At 38.6% G+C, this 22940-nt stretch overlaps 2 protein-coding genes across 3 annotated transcripts in view; one reads left to right on the top strand and one right to left on the bottom strand.

The window, feature by feature from the left end:
* The window catches only part of LOC129739790 (obg-like ATPase 1), a 217551-nt gene that overhangs the window by 33820 nt on the left and 160791 nt on the right, over positions 1-22940 (top strand). The window lies entirely within an intron of this gene.
* Positions 17523-19089, bottom strand: LOC129739791 (caspase-1-like). 2 transcript variants are annotated; one of them, XM_055731311.1, is made up of 4 exons: positions 18971-19089; positions 18398-18905; positions 18007-18333; positions 17523-17929 (listed from the first exon to the last, which is right to left on the bottom strand). In XM_055731311.1, the coding sequence occupies exons 2-4, from the start codon at positions 18786-18788 to the stop codon at positions 17703-17705; spliced, it is 945 nt and encodes a 314-aa protein (XP_055587286.1). In that variant the 5' UTR covers positions 18789-18905; positions 18971-19089; the 3' UTR covers positions 17523-17702. The 2 variants fall into 2 exon arrangements, with proteins under 2 accessions (XP_055587286.1, XP_055587285.1); XM_055731310.1 differs by having other exon boundaries at positions 18398-19056.

A 22940-nucleotide genomic window follows, 5' to 3' on the forward strand; every position in this document is an offset into this window, starting at 1 on the left:
TTTGAAATGAAATGCGTCCAGGGCCAAAGAAATTGGCACATCAAGGAGAAAATAATTCCACCGTCGGTCGTCGTCGAGGGCAGATAGTTATTTGATGGTGGGAGTCTGATAGCAGTAAAAGATTAGTTTCCTGGAACAAATGCGAGTTATGATATTTTTCGTCACAATTGGATACAATTTTTAAGACATGGAAAAACACCTTCAGAGAAAGAAATTAGAAGCCATTCTTCCATCAAAAACGAATTGTAGAATCAAAAGTTCTTTCATGAATAATCTTTGTTTTTTAAAACTTATCGATTATTATTTTCATGCGCCCATTTAGCGTAATTCATATTAACAATTTTGAAACCTACTGGTTTAAAAGAAAAAAAAACATGAGTCTCAAATGAAAAATGACAGCAGAAAAAAGTGTTGCGATGTAACATCTAAACGATGCAATAACTCAACACGTAGGGGGGATCAGGGCATAATAATCACCTTAAGAAGGACGCGTGTTTTTTCAGCACTGTCACTGTAGGGACATAATGAGAACCCCCTCTGGGGCAGTATAGGCACCATTAATCGGGGCACGATGAGCGTTTTATGCCGTAGAATCTAATAGCAAATTCAACTCTATGAAGTCAACTGAATTATAGAGCTATAGCTTGACTCGTTTCATCTGACGATTCGGCCTATTGGTGAGGTGTCGGAGAGATAATTATAAGACTCGAGTTCGATTCCTGCCCAAGTAACGAAAGGTTCCATAAAACAGGCTCTTAAAAGCTTACTCAGCTTTGTTAAACGAATTAGTTGCATTCTACTCAGCCTCAAATTTAAGTTCTTATCGATACTTCTAAAGTCCATAATAGAAGCTGAGTAGAAGGCTATTCAGCCTCCACATGAAACCTCGAAAAAAAAATTAATTAATGAAAAAAGAAAAATGCTTTTCTTGCTATGGGAATTTATACCTTTTAATTTGAATATGATGTTTGCTTTAACTGTGAATGATTTTCATACTTACTTTAAAAATTTGCATGCTTGAAGATTTGAACCTGAACCAACAAAGTGAAAACTGAACACGTTACCTCTGTACCATGGCCAATGCTTAGATTGCTGTTATTTTAAACATCAATATGAAATAAACTTGGAATTATCGACTTTTTCAAAACAAACTAGGATTAATTGAAATTGAACGTGAGTGTTTTTATGTTTTAAGTTGTTTTTTGTGATTCAGTTTCTTTCTATCTATTTTTTTTAAATTTTAGTTTCAAAAATGGAGAGCGCTTAATTCCTCATCAAGGGTTCTCCCAACCACGATAATGAAAATTTGCGGACCTTGTTCAACTATAAAAAAGGCATAGAGAAATTTCCAACCCAGCTTATCCTATTGAAGAATAAATTGCCACTAGTTGCGAGAAGCTACCGTCGATACAAGCCGGTTATTACGTTGCTCTAGGTGCAAGAAGAAAAATCGAATTGCAAACGAAAAGATGTGTTTTTTTCGCTTAGTTAAATATTAATATTGTTTAAAATGCAAAATAATGTGAAAAATATATTAGATTTACGTCATTTTTCTATTTTGATTAAAACAGTTGAGTTATTTGTGCGTTTAATTCGTTGTTCTTGTAGAGACGAACCAGCTAAAGGCTGAAAGTCTCTCTAATAAAAACAAAAAAAGCGTAGCTCGTATATTCGAAGTTCTGATATTCTGTTTTTCAATCTTGTAAAAAATCTTAACGCTAACGTTTGAATTGAAGTTCTATAAAGTTCCTCATGGAACCAAAAAGTTCGTAACAAGTTCATTTTGGAACCAAAAAGTTCTTAAGAAGTTCTGCATTGAACCAACAAATTCGTAAGAAGTTCGAAGACTAATTGAATTCTGGATTTTTAAAGATCCTTGGAACGCACAAAAATGTTCTATGCTACTTGTTTAGACTTTTTATGCTCGGTCAGAAGTCCAAATCAAGCACCTATTTTCATTTCTCTCGAGTACCTTTTATTCAGCCAAATGTGAACTTCTAATGCACAGGATTAAGTATCTATGTGACTTTTGGTTACTTGGGCTGATCGAGGCGAGTTTTTTTTCGTTTACCATTCTCGATGCATTTTGCACTAAACGGTGAGTCGGTGAATGGCTGTTTGTAGAATACAAACAATTCACACACATTCATACATTATATATGTGCCTGGTGCTTTGTTTGCAACAATCAAAATGATCGACCATGAATAGATCGACCATGCAGACAAAAAAATAGCACTCTTTTTCACTGGACAATACACTGAGTCGATTTGGGGTCATTTTTGAATTACTCAAACCTGAGGTCTTAAAAGCTTCGTCTTTGTCCAAAACTCATCCATGATTTTGATTTTATGCAGAATTTTTAAGTAGCGTTTACATGAGTAAATTTGAACTTTGAAGTTTGTATGGGTAAATTTAATATTTTGTACTGAAAAATTAACATCATTTTTGTTTCTTCTGTGTGAGCCAGCTTATGGTTTTTATGCCAATTTATAAATTCTCTAAAGGAAATTTTTTGCTTAACAACTTTGTCGAAAATCGTAATTTTGTATCTTATTAGAAAAAAAGTTGTTAGGTGTTTAACAGGGATATGTCTTTTCGCATTGATAAACAATAAATTCTGTTGACATCACTGCTGGGGCCTCGTGAAGGTTCCATGGAAAGAAGCCATACCTCGCTAGGCATCCAGCAGTGATGTCAATTGAATTTATTGTTTATCAATGCGAAAAGACATACCCCTTTTAAACAGCTTATAACTTTTTTGTTTAATAAAATACGAAGTTACAGTCCTCAACAAAGCTGTTCAGCGGAAAATTTACTTTAGGAAATTTATAAATTGGCACAAAAACCATAAGCTGGCTCAGTTCCACAGGAAATACAAAAATGATGTTGATTTTTCAGTACAAAATATTCAATTTTCCCATACAAACTTTAAGGTCCAAATTTACTTATGTAAACGTTACTTAAAATTCTGCTAAAAATCATGGATGAGTTTTGAACCAAGACGAAGCTTTTTAGACCCCAAGGGTTTGAGTAATTCAAAAATGACCCCAAATCAACTCAGTCTGCCAATCTGCACAAGCCAATCTGAGGAGTTTTGACAAACAAAAACCATACCTTGCCTTTAACTTAACCTTCAAAAGCTGTTCAGGTCAATATGACCCGAAGTGCAGATTCCAAGCATCTTAATTATCATTCCAATATACTGAAGAACTGAGATTTTTAAGAGATGAAAATAATAATCAAATTAACAAGAAAACACTCAAAAATTTGAGTCTAGAAAATCTTTTCATTGAGAAATGAGAAACAGCGAAGCAAAGCCAAAATTTGATGTTTTTTTTTATTAAGTAAGTTTTTTTTATATCGGAAAATCCGGGATAGAGGTAATTTTTTTTAAATAAATTTTGGTTTTGATAAATTTCACAAGGCCACGAAACTCACATTTATCTGAAGTCTGAGGTGGAAAGAATTTGAGTGCTAATTTTGATAGATGTTGATGCCCTGAAACTTTTGGAAATAAATAAAAACTATTTAAGAAAATTCTGCACTTTTCAGACAGAAATTTAAAACATTACAAAAAAAAATTAAATAAACGTTTACTTAACCTTTACTTTCTCCAAGACCTCAAATAATTTTGTCGTCTGCGAAAATAGTGTTTTCGTTTTGTTCACCTTTCCCAATTTTGTGCAATAAAAAGATTTCTAACAAAGAAGTAATACTAAATAGGTAAATAGAATTAAATATTTTTTTAAAAGCAAAAATCTAATCGTTTTGTAGACTTCAACAAATTAGTTATATGAAATAAAATCTTTCTCGTTTTAAAACTCACTTCAGTAATGTCAAAAATACTTGTCTTTCGAAATTTTTAAAAACTGTAGAGTTTTACTTTTTCAGATCATGCAGCATCACCATCAAAATATTATTAATAAATTGAAAAGAGTATAATAAACAATCTCAATGATTGATAAAATCTGACAGAAGGTTCGAGTTCAATACGCCAAAATCTACCAAGTCAATCATTAAAATATAGGCATCAAAAAATTTTCTTTTTAATCTTCATGTAATATTTTCATTTATGAAAAATTTAATCACCGTTTGTTATGTTTGTGAATTTCAATTATCGACCTTATAGGTGAAAGTCAATTCTGAGTTTTTGTGTTCTGCAAACATTTTCTTTGAAGCCTACGAATCTAGATTTTTGATGAGAAAAATAGTTTCTTCCTTTTTTCCTTTCCAGGTCCAGTACCCAATATTTCAATTGACGACGACAGAATACTTAGAGCTTGGAATTTTAAACTATGATTTCGCTTGAAAATTTAATTTACTTGTATTCTTTCAATTCATCTTTTTGGAAAAGATTATTACTTATTGAAAAAAAAATATTTTGATAACTGGAAGAATTTGAATATAAAAAAATATTTAATCTCTTAATTCAATTCAATCATCATCTAAGTCAGGGGTGAGCAACCTTTTGAATCAATGGGCCAATTCGAATTTAAAATCCTTTCGGCGGGCCTCACTCAAAATATCACTAACTAACAATTTATAAAGCCTCATGGATAGATATAGAGATGTTTTGAAATTAAACACAATTCTTCTATGATTACACATTTTTTAAGAATAAAAATTTAAAAAAAGAAAGAAAACCCAAATTCGTGTATTATTTATTTGAAATGTTTGATATAAAATTTAACACGATTTATCAATAAAATGCAGACAATACCAGCTGAAATTGATAAGTAACAACACTATCTTAGTGATTTTTCATGGAAATTTGTTGATTGATTTTAACTTTTTTGTAAACATTTGTTCTTCCAAACAGAGCCATAATTTTATTTGCTTTTCTTCAAAACCAAAAATTTGTCGAGGCCTTTGTAATGTTCAAAAAAAATTGTACTTCTTCTCATCAGTTCAAAGTCTTCTGGAAAAATATATTTCTTTTAATAATCACTCTGTTTTAAGCGTTTGACGTTGAATCTTTATCGAAATGTATTGGCTTATTTTTTTCCCTAATTTAAATTTTCCCGAAGGCCTTATTTTACACTACAAACGGTGAAAAACTTATTTTTTAATTCAAAACTCCGTTTTATATTTGGAGTTGAGCAAAGTTGAGAAAATTCACACATTTGTAAACGAATTTCGTCCACGTTTCAATTCACAATATTGATTTCTTGAATCCTAGGTAAATTTCCATGCCATTTTTTTATTAGGAAAACCGTTATCAGAAACCTGATTTCAGATCAGAAACCGCCTTTGGAAGGGTTTTCCATAGTACCAAAATCATTTCCAAATTATATCTCTCTGGATAGCCATCATTTGCTTCCCTTTTAATGTTATTAGGAATTTTTTGAAGGCTTTTTTTCTGGTTCGTATAACAGTTTGAACAGTTTATTCGAGACAAGTCATTTTTTTATCAAACAGAATGTTTTTTTCTCCATAATTTACTTTTAAAGGTTTGAAGCTTTATCACAGAGATGACAAAGAGCGTGATAAATATATTTTAAGTCTCCTCAGCATTGAAAATTATTGAAATATATTTAATTAAATTTAATTCGGTGCGTATCTCCGAGAAATTTTTCCACAATTTTACTTTTTCACGAAGTGCTGATTATTTTTTACAAAACTGTTTTTGAATTCAATGTTCTGTATTTATATGTTTTTTTCATTGAGATTTTTAGTAAAAAAAAACATTACTAGAGAAAATCACAACTTTACAGATTTCCAAACAAATTTTTGCCAAAAATTTTTTACTGTAAATGAATTTTACAGATGGGATTTTCTTTACTTAATAAATTCAGATACTACGGGCATCGGATTTCTAAAGCTAATCTAACTTAGATAATATGGATTGCTTATTTTAAAGTAAAATGGCACAATTTATCAATGTTTGGCATGATTTCCGAAAATAGTCGTCCCAAACTTCTTTAGTTAAACCACATTCTGCTCTTCATTTGGAGTCATATCAATTGGAATCACATGTCGATCATGTCAACAAGTGCTGAATATTCTAGAGCAAAAATATTGCTCTTGTTAATGGTTTTATATTTTTGCCAGTTTTAGAGCAACGGACTTAGAAATGCTTGTGATAATTTGTAGCCTACCGATTTTTGGTTTGTTCTCCCAGTCCGCTTTCATATTTTTTTTTTTTTATTATTTTAAAGTGATAGTTGAATAACCGGGAAAAAATGTCGTCTTAATAAAAACAACTTCAATATTGTGTTTCGCCTATTTATTTTATTGCACTTTTGCCTTTAAAAGAACACAAGAAATGCCAGAAAAAAGTTAACCATCTGAATAACCGTGGGGCAAGTTACTGACATGTCAAATTTTTATGGTTCAGTATGGACTAGTTATTTATGACAATCGAAGAAAAAAGTCGAAAAAAAACGAAATTTGAAAAATACCTTCACGGGCCGCGTGATTTGTCCCTGATCTATGTATATTTAATAAATCCTCTCAAGTTCAAAATGGTTTATTTCCTTATAGTAAATTCACATTTCAAATCATGATTGATTATCATTCAAATTTTAGAAAAAATACGGAGGAATTTTTCAACCAACCCTTCAATTGAAAATTAAGAAAAAAATTAATTTGATATGATCAATAATAAGCAATTATCATTTTGCTTTATAATTTTTAAACTTTATTTATTTCTGACCTGATCTGAAATATATTTTAGAATTTTGATTTAATTTCTTATAAAATCTGGTGTTATATTTTATGTATTCCATTTCTTTACACTTATGCTTATGTCTAAAGCTTAAAATTCTATTTTGATTCAAAATATTGATTCGCACTCGTTTTCTGTATTTCGAAGATATTGTTTTAAAATATCTAGAATAAGAATAATCATTTTGAAATATTCATTAATAACTTACCAGGAATAACATTGATTTGAAACTTCGCTTCTGATAAAATTTGAATCATATCAGTAAAGTTTATTGTTTTTTTTTTCGAATTTGTGTGATGGTCATGAGTAATAAAATGGTTGAGAAATAAATTTCCTTTTTTATTGTATACAGTGAGCGAAATAAGAATAAGAAATCAAGCATAAGTTTACTTTTTTTGGACGTTGCAATTGGCGTGGTGGACCAAAACTATGGAAAAAGGGTGCGAAATAAGAATAGAACCACTTGTGTTTTTTCAATAAAAACAAGATTATTTCTAAAAATTTACTATGTAATAGTGAATAATAATGCTTCTACGAATTATTTGAACAGTTTACTGTATTTTAAGGAGTTTTCTAGAATTTCAAAGATTTTCAAAGGTTTTAAAACGGGGTTTCAAGAGATGCTCCTCTAGCGTTTTGGAATTTGATACTTGAGCTATAATACTTTATCAAACTGCTTTATTTCTTCATCATCATTCATAAGTATGATGCAAATTGACGAAACATAGATTTGATGCTGAATTTGAAGAAAAAAACAGGCTTCAAATTCAAAAATACTAATGTTTTTAAATAGCCAAAGGCTATTTCTCTAGTTTCAAGTCATAGATGGCAGCACTATCTTGCAATTAAACCGAATTGATGCCCATTTTCGAATATCTGGGATTAATTCAGGTGTGCTGGATGATTTTGGTCAAGAAATAAGTACTTGGTACCGTGTGACCGCCTTGGAAATTCTAAGATCATAATATCAAAAAATAAGAATTTCATCATGAACCCATGAAAGTGAATTTCTTGGACAGATAATCAGAATAATTTTGTACTTTCCGATGGAGCTTGATGAACCAGATAAATAGCAGTTTTATTGGTATGATTTGAAATTGAATCGGAAGTTAAGATGTGTAGGAATTTTGGCGGTGTTATATTCTTGTGCTGGTGTTTTTATTTTGCAAATCCGGAAAAGATTTCTGTAGCGTGAACTCCAACAAAACTGTGTTGGAAAACTACATCGAAAAGATGAATATGGGCCTAAATAAACCTGAAAAATCAATATTGAGACTTAATTTGGTATTAACGGCAAGATAGTGCTGCCATCTATGACTTGAAACTGGAAAAAGTTATGTTTATTGAAAAAAAATCTAAGTTTATGAAAACCAACCTGTTTTTTCTGATTTAAAATAAACCGAAAAGGTTTGATTCATCATTTCACGTCATTTTAATGAAGAAAGTAAGTAGTTTGGTAAAGAATTACAGCTCAAATATAAAATTTCTTAGTTCTAGAAAAGCATCTCTTAAAACACCATTTTAAACCCTTAAAATGCAGTGAACTATTCAAATAATTCATAGAAGCATTATTATTCACTTTTACACAGTAAATTTTTAGAAATAATCTTGTTTTTGTTGAAAAAACACAAGTGGTTCTATTCTTATTTCGCACCCTTTTTCCATAGTTTTGGTCCTCAACGCCAATTGCAACGTCCAAAAAAAGTAAACTTATGCTTGATTTATCCGTTAAACAATTCAAAACAATTTATAGAAGAAAATTTTGGTGATTTTCAAACATTCATATTTTAACAAGCAAAACACATAGTGGTGCTATTCTTATTTCGCTCACTGTACTAGCTGACCTGAGTCCTTTGCTACTACTTCCAAAAATAAATTAAATGTTGTAAAATGCGGCAGCGCTCTTCATCTGGTTCCTTCTTCCCACTAGAAAAGAGAAGAAGGGTCTTGAATAATCATTAAAAAACCCCTTACCCCAAATACATTCCCATGCAAAATTTGTGTTCATTTGCTTGATTAGCTCTCGAGTTTTGCAAAAATTGTACGGGAGCCGCTCTCTTCCCTTTATATGTTTCGACTAAAAAGAGAATAGGGAGGGGGTGCCAAATAATCATAAAAACATTTTACGTACCCAGATATCTCTCCATGCCCAATTTGATTCCATTTACTCGATAAGTGTTCGAGTTACGCAAAAAATATATCGGAGCCCCCTCCTCCCTTTTAATTTCTCCACTGAAATGAGAGAGGAGTACCAAACCATCATAGAAACATTCATCGTATCAAAATACTATTCCATGACAAATTTGGTTTCGTTCGCTCGATTAGTTATCGAGTTTTGCAAGAAAATTATATGAAAGATTCCCCCCCCCCCCCCTCCGCCCAATTGGAAGAAACAAGGGAAACCAAACCTTGATAGATAGAAACATTCTTCATACCCAATTTGCATGATCAGTTCTCAAATTATGTTACTTTTGTTTGGGATACTCCCTCCCTCCTTCCAGTGAGGGGGGGAGGGGTCTCAAACCATAATAGGAACCTTCCCCGACCTTCAATACCTCCACCTGCCAAGTTTCATGCTCCGAGTCTATAGGGAACAGACAGACAGACAGAAGTCCATATTTATATACAGACACCGTTCGTTTTTGGCAACATTCAATTTTGGTTTTTTTTTGGAACGACATTGCCATATAGTTTTCGCTTTAACAGGACCAATATAATTTAGAAAAACTTGAATGTTGTTAAAATATAACAACAACAAAATAAAAAATACTCTCAAAAATGACTAAAAATTAAAAATTTCAAAAAAATTAAAAAAAATACAAACAAAAGAATGGAAATAATAAAAAAAATATCTAAAAAAAGATGCAAAATGACAAGAACAACAAATATGATGAAAATGACAGTCAATCGAAACATAGCAAAAAAAATCTGAATGTGTCAAAATCATGATAAAAATTAACAAAAAGTGACTAAATATTATCAAATGGATGGATAGAATGGATATCAAAGAGAAGGTTTGAAGAACCTCTTATCTAAATGAAACTATGATTTCAAAGGAATCATCGACTGTTTGGAAATCATAATAAAAATGGCTTCTTTTCATGAATAGGTAAGGAAAAAGTTGATGAAAAAACCGTTCGGTTTTGGCAACACAAAATACTCGAGCTTGTTGTCAAAAACGAAAGGGGCCTGTGTATAGATTTTCGGCACTGTTATTATTTCCAGCTAAATTTGAACTTAAAAACTCCTCCCACCACCACTCCTGCCCTTATGGACGGGTAAGTCCTTCGCACGGGCTTGGTTCTGTGGCTTTTAATAGAATTTTAAAAATTAGGGATTGTTCATGATTCGTTTGTTCGTGATTAAGAAAATGCGTAAAAGTTTATCAAATTTCGATCGCTATTAATCTCCCGTAATCCCGTAATCTTTTTGGCAGCATGTTAAATGCGGCTTCACTTTCCAGGAACCTATCAACATGGGAAAAACCATTCAAATTTTTATTTCATTATCACAGAACGCTCTGTTGAGCCTTAAAGTTTCACACACCGTCCTGCATTTCCCGAAAACCCAAAATTTGCATACCGCTGTTCGTTGTCCTCCAAGATGAAAGAGCAGTAATAGCAGCGGGAGAGCGATTTGCAAAATTTTGAGCTTTTTCTGGTCTTGTCTTTACCATCGAAAAACGAAAAAATGGGAAGGGGTTTTTTCGGTTAAACTGCGCCCCAATATCTCAGTAACAAAAAAAAGTTCCTTAGGATTTGTGCAAATCGGTTCCGACTGGGCTGCGCTACGTGTCTTTAGGTATACACCAGCTCCATTGAATGGCGAATTTTAATACTTAATCACCCTGATTATCGTAATAATTCGCAATAATGATAATGATGGCCTCCACTGCCGGCAGGGATTCTGTTCTGGAGCCATCGATTGCTCGGGATCGTGGATGGACGACGCTTCATGCGTTTCCGAGTTGAGGCGTTGCGTTGAGGCGTAGTGACGTCTATGTAGCGAGAGAGGACTGTTCCCCCGGAAGGGTATAGGGTGCGGTCACTTAACGTTTTAATACGATCTGCGTGATTCGGCCGAGCCAGGGCGGCCACGACGATAAGCATCACTCGATGCATGAGTAAAATATTTAAACCACACGATCCTCGATCGATGTTCATCTTAGTCCTCAACGTATGGACCAATTGTTGTTGCGCGAGAAGGGCAGGAAAAAGATCAAGTACGCAAGACGAGACAAGAGCAGCTCAATTGCAGGGCGTACCAAGGCTACCTTTAAAGTATACGGTGCGGTTCCAAACAGAAGTTGCCAGTTGAATGTGATGATCACATGGTTCGGGCCAGTTGATGGGCCATAACGCCAAGCGAATGGCCCCCCTCTTACAGATTCATCTCCTGTTCCGGGCGCTATCTGCGCGAATAAGGTGCCGTTTTGTTTGCTCTGCGTCTGGCTCCGAATGGGTGGTAGATTGTCACTATTTATGTTCGATCCATTTGCACCAACAAACGGGATATCCGTCGAAATAGTCGCGTCCCAGGAGTAATCCGATCGGGTAGCTCAGGTGGCTTCCAAGCGGTAAAAATAACGGATTATGTGTTTGAGAAGCGATTTTCATCGCTTGCTTGTAATCCGAAACTCCGCTACGAGTTCTTTAATTCGTTTCCAGGCTACAATTATATGCGTATTTTTTCTGAGAGATAGCATGTTTGCAAAATGGGTACGTTCAAGCTCCGGATCTTTTCTAACTGTGTTCTGGGTGATATCTCAATATTTGCAGATTTCTCTGAAATCATTGTCATTGTCCAGGTCAAGATCATCCAATTCCGGCTTTCCATTTTTACGAACTGCGTAGATTCTACTTGTAAAGTGTCACAAAAAAACTAGCTTCAAAAGTACCAAAATAACGGACTATTCAAAATAACACTTCTTATTGGAAAACCCCGTAAATACAGTTTGTCCCAAAAGTTCATCTCCTCCAAATGAACAATTGATTTCTTCCAAAAAAAACTCATGACTATCACTATTGTTTAAGTAAGAAACTTCCCTGTTACACCCATTGCAAGAACCACTAAGTGGTCCATTTTGTAGTTGATTATCCACGTGGGAAATCTTCGTTTACGGATTGTATTCCAAGGAACAGCGGGACACCGCATCTCCCCAGTCTGCTACTCTGGATCCATGAGTACAATGGGCGGACTCATGACATACCTCCACGTATATCCCTTCTTCCTAAACACCACCTGGAGCCGCAGACCTTAGATCCCACCTCGAACAGTTTAACACCATTCTTTAATGTCGGGAGCTCCTCGTTCCACGACATACTCATAAACGAGACCACTTTCAGCAATCCCTCTCCTCACTACAACTCGAAGTCTAACTCTTCTTTAACCAACATCTCTAACGACTCGAGATCCAACGCCGCTTCGTAGTGACTCAAGGTTAAAACTCTGCACGACTCAAAGCCTGATCTTTCGTCTAACGACTCGAGATATGATGATCTGCCCTCGTAACAACTCGAGGTTAACACGGGTACCACTCCTCTTGTTGACACTCAAGGCCTGATCTATGTTCTTGCAATTTCTCTTGAGGTTAAGAGAAGACTCGGGGCTAAACACGGTTCGTTTGTCGGGCCAGAGCAGCTTAACGTAACGACTCGGTGATTCCCGACGTAGACGTTACTTATACCGACTCGTCCGGCGTCGAGAGCCACTCTACTCCGCGGGTAATCCCCGCCGATGGAACAACCCTTTCCCATCGACCTCCACTGCGAAGAAGATATAGTCTTATTGCCGCAGCTCTGATCATCAGGAAACGCGCCACTCAGATACTCCCCGGTAGTGAAGTATTCTACGGCATCCACTACTCAAAAGGTCTTAGTCTTATATTTGTAGCTTCAAACCGTAGGATCGGATACACACACTACTCGACAGCTCTCGCCGATGGGGTCAGTCTGTTCTGACGGTTATCCGGTCTCCTTTTCTCCCTTGGGCTTGCAACCCTAGGGATTTTTGGTCTCGCGGCATTCTTTTATCTTTCTAGGCCTTCTTGTTTCTTCTCTCCGACGGCGTATGCCGGTCGAGTGTCGCTTTGCGTTGACTCACACCTGTCGCAGCACACGTTTTGAGCGCTCCTACACCGTCGGGATGTTTCTCCACGATGAGGACATCCAACACCAACTGTGAGGCTCGTTCGGCGTCTCGTGGGCCTCTCTACTCGAGGGTTTCCCCGACAGTGGGGATACCCTTGGGTAGAGAGGCTCACGGGCTGCTACTCTTTGTTTTATTAGTTGATCACCAAGGTGGTAAATGCTTTTTACGGATTACATTCCAAGGCACGGCTGGCTACCGCGTCTCCCCACTATGCTACTCTGGGTCCATGAATGCAATTGGTCGGCTCTAGATACTATGTTCCTTTACGCTATAAAATCCTATGTCCAAAATTCCCATCCAGACCTGCAACTAAGGCTATACCTGTGCTGGGAGACCGAGGCCATGCTTCTGCGCTCGTCGGCTTACTCGGTTTCAAGTCATAAATCCAGCATATTGTAAATGTCAAGGAAGTGCTGGTAATTAGGTGCCTTTCAACCCCGAAAGAAAACCTCGGACGCAGCTAACCAACATAATCGTCCGGAGATGTTGGTGCGCTTTAACAGATGGCCGCACTTGATAGGCTTCCGAGTCTAGTGCTGAATATAGTAGCAGAAAATGGGTGCTGAGCTGCTGAGGGGAATCCGGAAGAAAAGATAGAGGGGCATGAAGGGTCAATGGTCGGGTACGGGAGTCATGGACCTTTAAGAATTGTGTCATTCTTCGTCACAACTCTGAGCGAAAACTACGAAAAACAATGCGCCAAAGTATACTTCGTTCCAATGGCCAAGTTCCTTTTGAAAAACACATTGAAGTTACGATGACTTTAGCTCGAGATTGCGAGAAACCAATAACTGTGGAGCAGGATTCCCAGGCAACCCAAGGCTCTGAATACCATGAAAGTACCTAACGCTATGCCGCAAATTTGATCCCTCTTTTATCAGGACCTCGTATTTTACCCTTTTGAAGTCCGGTAAGAGTACCCCAAGCAGCTTTCCGGAGCGTCAATCTTGTCTTTCACCTGCGACGTGACCGGAACCGTGAATGCCACCCAAGGGCGTCGCCAACTACCGTCATTGCCTGTGGGAGTATGAGAGCCGCTTACCATCCAACGAGACCGTTCGATACAGCAGGCAGCACTCTGTACATCGGAGTCGTGAGACAAGTGGGCGAGCAGAGCTCGATCCTTAAAACGCTTAGTGTTTCCTTGAAGTTATTGAATTCGAAAATCCGACCCTGAGGCAAGGATTGGGGGAGTCTTAACAGTGCTGGGTAGTGACTCAATCATGGGTTAAAATATATACCCTGCATCTTATTATGATTTAAGACTTAGGATCTCTCCTCTGACAACTTGAGGCTCGGCCTTTTCTAGTAACTCGAGACTCGCTTGGTTACCACGGCTATCGTGTGCTCCGCCTCTACTCCGAGTCTACTACTAGAGACCAGAGACCTCTTTTAACAACTCGAGGTCTTGACACTTTCCTTTTTGTCCGTCCGTGTGTCAATCGTTCGTTCAGAGTTCGTCTGCGGAGAAGGTATTGAGCGCGTTCTACTCGGGTACTCCGCGGCGGTGGTGGTATCCTACACAGTGTTCGCGACGTACCTAGCAGCTCGGCGTTTGCAGAAGGTATAGTCTTATCTTTGCAGGCTTTACTGCTATCCTGATGATCCCCGACGAAGGAGTCATTCTACACCGGTCGCGGACTGGTGCTGGTTCCAACTCCTCTACAACAGGGCAGTCATGATCTGGTGATCTGCTCTGTTGTCTAAACTATATCATCGCAGGTTGGGCCGAATGGCAAACCCACATGTCCAAACCGATGATGCAGTACCACCATAAAGCATCCGTGACCACTAAAGCACTGCGTCATGCAGAAATCCACCTCTCCATGTTTTCAATCCACCCAAAATTCGACGTTAGAGATCTAGCGATGGGTCTTTTTTTTATTAGTTGATCACCCAGGTGGTAAATCCTTTTTACGGATTGCATTCCAAGGCACGGCGAGCCACCGCGTCCCCCCAGTTTGCTACTCTGGGTCCATGGGTGCAATTGGACGACTCATGATACTATGTACCCCTACGCCATAAAGTCCACCTGGGGCCTCTGGCCATAATTCCCATCCGGACCTAGCAACGAAGGCTTTACCCATGATGGGAGACCATACTCGCGCAATGCGCTCCACGGCAAATACTCGTTTTATTCGTACTACACCAGCAATTAACGTCCACTCTTTGTCACGATTCACGACTTACGGGTTGGCAGTCCGTTAGCCGCTACTCGTGACTCGAGTCCCACATGCGGCCTCTCGTCGCAATTCGTGACGTCATGACACGCCCCTCCTCACGACTAGAGACCCTCTCACATTCGGTCTCTTGTCACGATTTGAGCCGTCTTGGCCCGTCTCTCCTCGTGACTCAAGACCTCCTCACATTCCTCCTCTTGACACGAATTGAGGCGTCTATACCCACCTCTCCTCGTGTCTCGAGAGCCCTCAATCGTTCCGTCTCTTGACCCAGTTCGAGACGAGAACAACTCGCCTCTCCTCGGGTCTGGAGATAACCGCACATATCCTTTGTTCTCCATCTCGACTCTTCGAGACCCAACCTGAGGCCCATCCACTGGGCGCCACATGTCACGGCACAAGGCCCCTCTGTCTGTCGTGAGTCAATCGTATCCGCGAATTGGGGCTAGGAACCTCCCCAAAAGGCAGATCGATCGAAACTCGCCAAACATTTGGTCGTCCCGCATATCGGGGTCGCGACTACCCGATACACGTTACGACCCCTCCCTCTTGCAACTGAGCACTGGTACCAGGGTGCCCAGTCGCACCACGTTTTTGCCACACTCGGCACGCAGCTCGTCGCAACTGACTGTACCAAGTGTGACGTGTAGTTCTCTTGGCCGTACATCTACAGCTGGTCAATTCTGTAGACACGTTTCCACTCTGCACCACGGGGAGGTGGAACTACGTCGCAAAGCTAGCGATGGGTCTAGCAAGACCGAGATGGGCATGACCCCCGCCACAACATCAGCTGTTACCGAGAACAATGTCCGGTATAAGCGGATCATCGGCAGGTTCATCACCCGCTGCACGCTGCAGAACTTCTGCAGATTACACTGCCTGCTCAAGGCTGCCATTCCGTAATCGCAGAAGGTCACGCACGCCAGGACCCTCCTTCCACTGCAGCGGATCGCTGAGTTGTCCGACATGGCTGCTGAGAGAGCTGCCGCTGCCATTGCCGCTCTCGATTGCGCACGGTCGATCTGCAATAGTCCCTGTTTGTGCTGATATCAGGTTTGTGATCTGTACCAGGTCTTCTAGTGAGCCAGACGCAAGCTACTGTGGCGAGTAGCTGGACTTCCTCTGTTGAGGGACCCGATGCCAGAATAACCACTTCATCGGCGAATCACACTAGTTCACAATACCGGATGACGTTGTTCCACAATACCGGGCCAAGTATCGATCCCTGTGGAACCTCTGCCAAGACGCTCACTGTTTCTAATCCCTCGCTTTTCATATAGTGCAGTTGGCGGCTACGGGAGTAATACTCCACCATACTACAGATATACGCCAGGATCTTCATACGAATGATCTACGACACAGTCGTTGCCCAACTGACACTGTTAAAGGCGTTCCTCAAGTCAAGTGTGGCCACTGCGCAAAATCAGTCTCTTCTCCTGTTTTTTAGCCTGGCTTCGCCTGCTTCTTCGATGACTGTTTGAATGACATCCACCGTGCTGCGGCGTTTCCGAAAACTAAACATTGGTTCGGACCGGGTTGCTATTCTTGGTCCACGGGTACGTATACCTTCTACGCTCCAAAATCCACCTGGGTCCTGTAACCTTGATCTGACCCAGAATCGCGGCGAAACTTTGCTTCAAAGTGAAAGGCATAGATTCATTTATGACCTCTTTTAAGAGACTCAAGGTCTGGTCTTTCTAACTTCTTGAACACCCAAGGTCCGATTTTTTAGCCATTGTATTCCGATCAAGCGTCGCTTATCTGAACTCTCCCACCTCATTTTTTAACCTTCCTTCCGGAATTGTTCCGGAGATATTCCATAAGTTGTGACAGGCCATAATCGGGCTTTTGCGCTCTACTGTACATAATACTCTCTAACACCACTCCCTCTATCTAGCAAGCCCCTCTTAGCATGCCTGGGATATCCACGTACACAACACAGATGTGAGACACTTCATAAGCTAGCTGTAGTTATTCTCGACGTGGCCGGTTTCACCACAAACCTAACCATCTTCATAAAATATTCGAGCGCATTACTACTCTGAACCGAATTTGTTGGAAAAATACGAACTGTAGTAAGCGATTTCTGGTCATTCAAGTCGCTATTGAAAGTTAACATCTGTGGACATCGGTTGAAGCTTATCACTTGTGCTTAACTTAAAACCCGTAAACATCACTACCGATTAAGGCAGAGCCATGAACTCAAGGCGCACACCTTCTAAGTCACTTACGTTTCGTTGAAACTTGGATTACGTCACTGGCGTAGCAAACTCAGATATTGCGTTCAAATGTGTTAGTTGGAAACAGTGTAGGAGTTCTCCGTACAAGACAGATATACCATGGGTCTATACTGGCGCTATGGATTTCTTCGAAGTACTTCAGATAACGTATCTTGGCGAATGCTTTTCTTAGCTAAGCGTCAGTGTCGGAGGGCTTTTCAGAATTTCACCGCACACATGTTGAATCTTTCTTATTCAATCTGCTGAGTAACCATTAAAAAAATTAAAAAAATGATTTTCCATGGGAAATTATTTGTTTTATTCAAAAAATTAAGTAAAATATCTTTGAAGAAGTTAAGCTGTGGAACTTTATGACTGCTTTCTAACGGACACTTAAGAACCTACCCTAATCGGGTCCGTTCCACTTGATAAGCCTACAGAACTTCGGTTTCACTTGATAAGTACAAAAACAAACAGAAACTACCTTATCTCTTCGCAAAATATAAGGCCCTTGTCAACGTGGAATAGAAGCTTGAGATTTGCTTTTTTCTGTCCATTACACCTTCGGCACTGGAAACGCGTTTTGAGACAGCCAAATTGGTTTCCGTGAGAATATCGTAGATTGAATCCTGCTCGACTTGGCAGTTGTCCAGTACATTACAGAACTCCTGAATCAACCAGCTTCCCTGCTCGTTTCGGAACGAGAAGTGTCCTGTGGAGAAGATTTTAACGCGGTGTTGGTTGGGTTTTTTTTTTTGTTTTTGCAGAGTCAATTTCGATTGGACTTACCGTGGTGGGAGCTCATGACGATGAGAAAATCAGCACATTCTGGATACGTAAAGATTTCCATATCCCCAATGGTGTCCACACTGTCCATCACTAATCTCAATGGGCTTAAACTTATTCCATTATCAAGTGATCTTCCCCTGCAAGCTTGAACGATGAACAGTTTCGGTTTGCCGGCCATGCTGGGCAATGCAGTAGGAGTGAAGTTTTCGATGAATTGGTAAAGATGATAACTGGTGTCTCTGGCCATCAATCGATCGTCCTGTTCGCCATGTGTTAGGATAACCGTTATGAGACAATCGCAATCAACCAATGTTGGATCAGTATCAACTAGAACAAATCGAGAATAATCGTTGAAAACTTTTCTAAAACACCATGTGGAATAAATACATACGTTGCCTAACAGTACGTTCAATCTCTTTAGCGGAGAAATCTTCATGTACCAATATATCTTCTGGTAGAAAACCTAACTTAGGTAACGAATCATATAATCTTTGAACATCTTTTTCCGTTCCAATGCGAGCGGCATAGTTTTTGTCATCGAATGTCACCTGATTAAAAATCAGAACTTTACCACGCTTCTTACCGTTCATGGCATAGAATCGAGAGTTCTGATAGATTGGTGCTTCCAGAAAAACCGACCCTTTGCGTTTGGTTATCGGTGTTGCAGGAGGGTCCGGATAGCCTTGCGCATCGAATATATCGACACTGGAGGTCCGTTTGTTATCGACAAAGTCCTTACTGGTACCCGGCAGGACCTCTTCGCTACGCCATCGATCGTCCATTGCGAATTTCACAATTTTATTTCTTTCTCCGTAACACGAAATGCACCTTCAGCGCGAAACAACGAACAACAATTGACCGTGCTTCGCCAGCAGCAGTTCATTGAATAAGGCTGTAATCTAATCGATATCTTGTCATCGGAAATCAGCGATACGAACACAGTAAATTCAGTGATGAAAAGTACCTGTAGATTGGTTTAGGAAGTTCTTATCTGGCTCGCGACAATTGATAAGCTTCTTTGTGCTACTTGGAACGCCTGTGTAGTAGTAGTAGTACGTCACTTTTCTTACTTTCTCCGCGTTCGTAGATATTAGATAACATAGTATTTACAGCGATATGAATCACTTCGTTATCTATCGGCGATGGACAATGGCAATGGCAGACAGTAAATAGTCTTGTTACAACCACTTGTTGTCTAAAAGTAAAATTGATTGAAGCGCGCCAACGTACTGTGTGCGGATTACTTACATTATTGGTATCAACTGTCGTCGGAAGTTTTGTGGACTGTCAGACTGTCAGAGTTGAACGTCCGTTTATATTCGTTGACATAGGTTCAAACTCGTCTGTTATGCAATACCAATTCATCGATAAGGATAGGCCACCAAACTTAAATCCGCTCATCGGCTCTCAGTCATTCTGTTTAATTTTTATCTTATCGACGCGTGGGTTACGTCGATAACTCTTGACTGAATGTAATTTTCAACCCTCTGAATAGCTAGTGGGCCTCTCTAGGTTAAACACAATCTCAAGAAGATAATGGATTTTTGCCAGTAAACGCTTCCACAGAACAAGAACTCGCTGTGGTCGAATCAACAATAGCTTCCGGGTTATCACAGATGTGTTCCTTCGTAAACGCTTGACCTCATTTTCATAAATAGACCCGACCGAGCTGAACTCATGCACCCACCAAAAGCAATTTTAAACACCGATCGTCATCATCATCCATCAATTTTACTCCTTGAGTATAGTTCTGATGAGCCTATGGATACGGGTAGCAATCTCAGACAAAATTTAGACTTTACGCATTACATTGCAATCACATGAGACAAACTGGCAATCAGCTTTAGAAGTTCTAAATGTCGATGAAGTGGTTTCTGCTTTCTACGGTCAGCTTTGGAGCGTACAACGCGACCAAACTGCAATCTGGTCCGAGCTCGTAAACGCTACTTCCGAAGTGAGACGAATAATAATAAAGCACACCTATCGAGACTAGAGGACAAACATTCGGCTCTGTCCAATTCCATCTTTGGACGATACATTCAAAATATTAAACGTGATGTAAAGCAAGATCCCTCTCCTTTTTTGAGATACAGTGGTACCTCGACATACGAGTGTAATTCGTTTCGCAACATTGCTCGTACAAATTACTCGTATCTCGAAGATCCGGACAAAATCAGGAAGGTTGACATCACTGGTGGTACTACCGAACCGAACCGAACTCGTATCTCGAATTTCGCTCGTAACTAAAAGCAAAAAATCGCTTGCCCGTCGGCTCGTATCTCGAAAAACTCGTATGTAAGCCGAGGTACCACTGTATGTCAATAGCCTCACAAACCTTGTTCCTTCATCTGTCACGTTCCAAGACCGAATTTTTGTGAATCGCTGCCTGCGGACCATCATCCGCGCTTGGTGGCCTGGCAACTGGATCTCAAACGTGGAACTACACTGCCGGTGTTATCAAAAGGCGCTAGAAATCGAGGTTCGGGACCGTAAGTGAAGATGGAGTGAGCAAACGCTACGAAGAGATCAAAGCGAGATTTGCCCTCCGTAACAAATAGAAATAGGTCCTTGATTGTTTCAATCCTTTCGAGGAAATGGTTGCTCATAGAGTATTGATAACGAAGTAAGTTGCGTGATCTTGAAAAACTCACTATTTTACATTTTTCAACATTCACCAGCATACCGTTTGTCATGCACCATCTCGTAACAGCGTTCAGATCATTCTGTAGTAAAATATAGTCTAGCGGTGACGTAATTGACCGAAAAAGTTTCAAATCATCTGCGTAGAATAGTCATTTTTTTTTCTTAGCGGCCCACCACACTCCCCCACTACACCAAGAAGCTCATTAGAGCCCCCTGGTAATGGACGCTAACTGTTCTCAGCACGTCTGGCAGCAAAAGGGAAATAAAACAACTCGCGATCAAGATTTAATCATGCTGAGAACCTAAAAAAATTATTTAAACGAGGGAATGTAACGATACAACAACTAAACTACAACATGAATCTCAGTGGAAAGATATTTTCCTTTGAAGAGATACATGCGTTTCTATTATTAAAGGTACAAGCTAACAATAAACAAATTAAAAATTTAGCTTAAGATTAGATTAATTAAAACTATTAAATGAATTATTTATCCAGCTAAGAAAATTTCAAAAAGGTATCGAATTAACTCTAAAAAAGTGGTTGGCTGAACATCAATTTATATTTTCTTTGAAATATTGCATTAGTTTGTTCTTGAAATGGGTCCTGTATGTTATGTTTTTTATATCAGAGGGAAGACTATTAAATTTTGTTGGTGGTGAAATTCGTCGCTGTCCACGAGAAGTGGAGGACGTGCTGCGTATCAAATGATTAGAGTGTCGGGTATTATGGATGCGTATTCCTGGAGTGAACCTTAAACTTTGATTTCTATTTAATGAATGCAAGTTATCAAATACATAGATAATAGTTTGAAGGTCACAAAGTTTAGTGAGTGGTAAAATATTGTGTGAATTGTTGGAATAAATTAAATTGGTTGAATAAAGCAAAGGGAGATTGAAAATAGTTTTTAAACAACGGTTCTGTAAGTTTTGTAATCGTGATAAAAGGGACAATGATGCCCTTCCCCATATAGATATTAGGTAATAAAGATGAGAGTGTATGAAGGCAAAATAAAACTTGAGCAAGACATGACGTGGAACAAATGCTTTGACCCTCCATAGAATTCCGCTATAAGATGATATCCTTTTTTGCAAATGATGTATGTGATTGCTCCATGATAAAGTTTCATCAAGAATTATTCCCAAACATTTAAAGTTCGTTACTCTTTCGATTGCAATACCCGCGAGTTTTGGATCATTATGTTGTTCGATTTTTTATGAAAAGAGCGGAAAATCATGTACTTTGTTTTAGTAAGGTTAAGTGTCAAAAGATTTGAGGAAAAGTGTTTATGCAAAACTTTCAAATCTTCTTCCATATGCATAACCACGTTGTTTGGACATACGCCGGGATAAAAAAGAGCTGTGTCATCAGCAAAAAGGCGTGGTATTCCGTGCAGGGGAAGTCGACTAACATCATTTATGTACAGTAAGAAAAGAAGAGGCCCTATATTGCTGCCCTGCGGAACACCGACTTCCAATTTTTCGAGAGAGCTCGTTGCATCTTCTAAACAAACAAATTGTTTTCTATTTGTTAAATAGCTTCGTATCAATGTATTAGCAATACCTCTTACTCCATAACATTCTAGTTTCTTCAGTAAAATTTCGTGATCGAGTGTGTCGAAGGCTTTTTTTAAGTCAAGGAAAAGACCACCTACAATATTCCTTGAATCTATTTTTTCCATCACGAAGTCCGATAACTCACAGATAGCTGTCAGTGTACTGGAACCAGATTTGAAACCGTATTGCAGATTGTAAAGTACGTTATTGCGATCCAGAAAAGTATTGATTCTATTTATCAGAAGTTTTTCAAAAATCTTACTGAAGACACTGAGTGTTGAGATTGGGCGGTAATTACTAACTTCAAGAGGGTCACCGGATTTTAAAATTGGTATAACTTTTGCGGTTTTCAAACATTCAGGGTATACACCTGATACTAAAATCTTATTAAAACATTCCGATAGGATGTGTGAAAAAGATAAATAATGATTTTTCATCATAAGTGTAGGGAATTTATCGGGCCCACCGCTTCTTTTATTTTCAAGTGATTTGATGACATTGATGACCTCATAAGCTGATGATGGAAGCAGGAAAAGAGAATTTGAAACACGGTCAACATTTGATAGACTACTGCTAGTCGAATTAACAGTAATATTATTTGCAAGCGATTTCCCAATGCTGGTGAAATAACGATTGAATATATCACATACTTCGGTTTGATTTTCTACAACTTTATCGTTGTCAGTTAAGTTTATAATAGGATTATCACGTGACCTACCAAGTATTGAGTTGATGTT

Source organism: Uranotaenia lowii, chromosome 1, assembly GCF_029784155.1.
Source record: "Uranotaenia lowii strain MFRU-FL chromosome 1, ASM2978415v1, whole genome shotgun sequence".
Taxonomy (NCBI): domain Eukaryota; kingdom Metazoa; phylum Arthropoda; class Insecta; order Diptera; family Culicidae; genus Uranotaenia; species Uranotaenia lowii.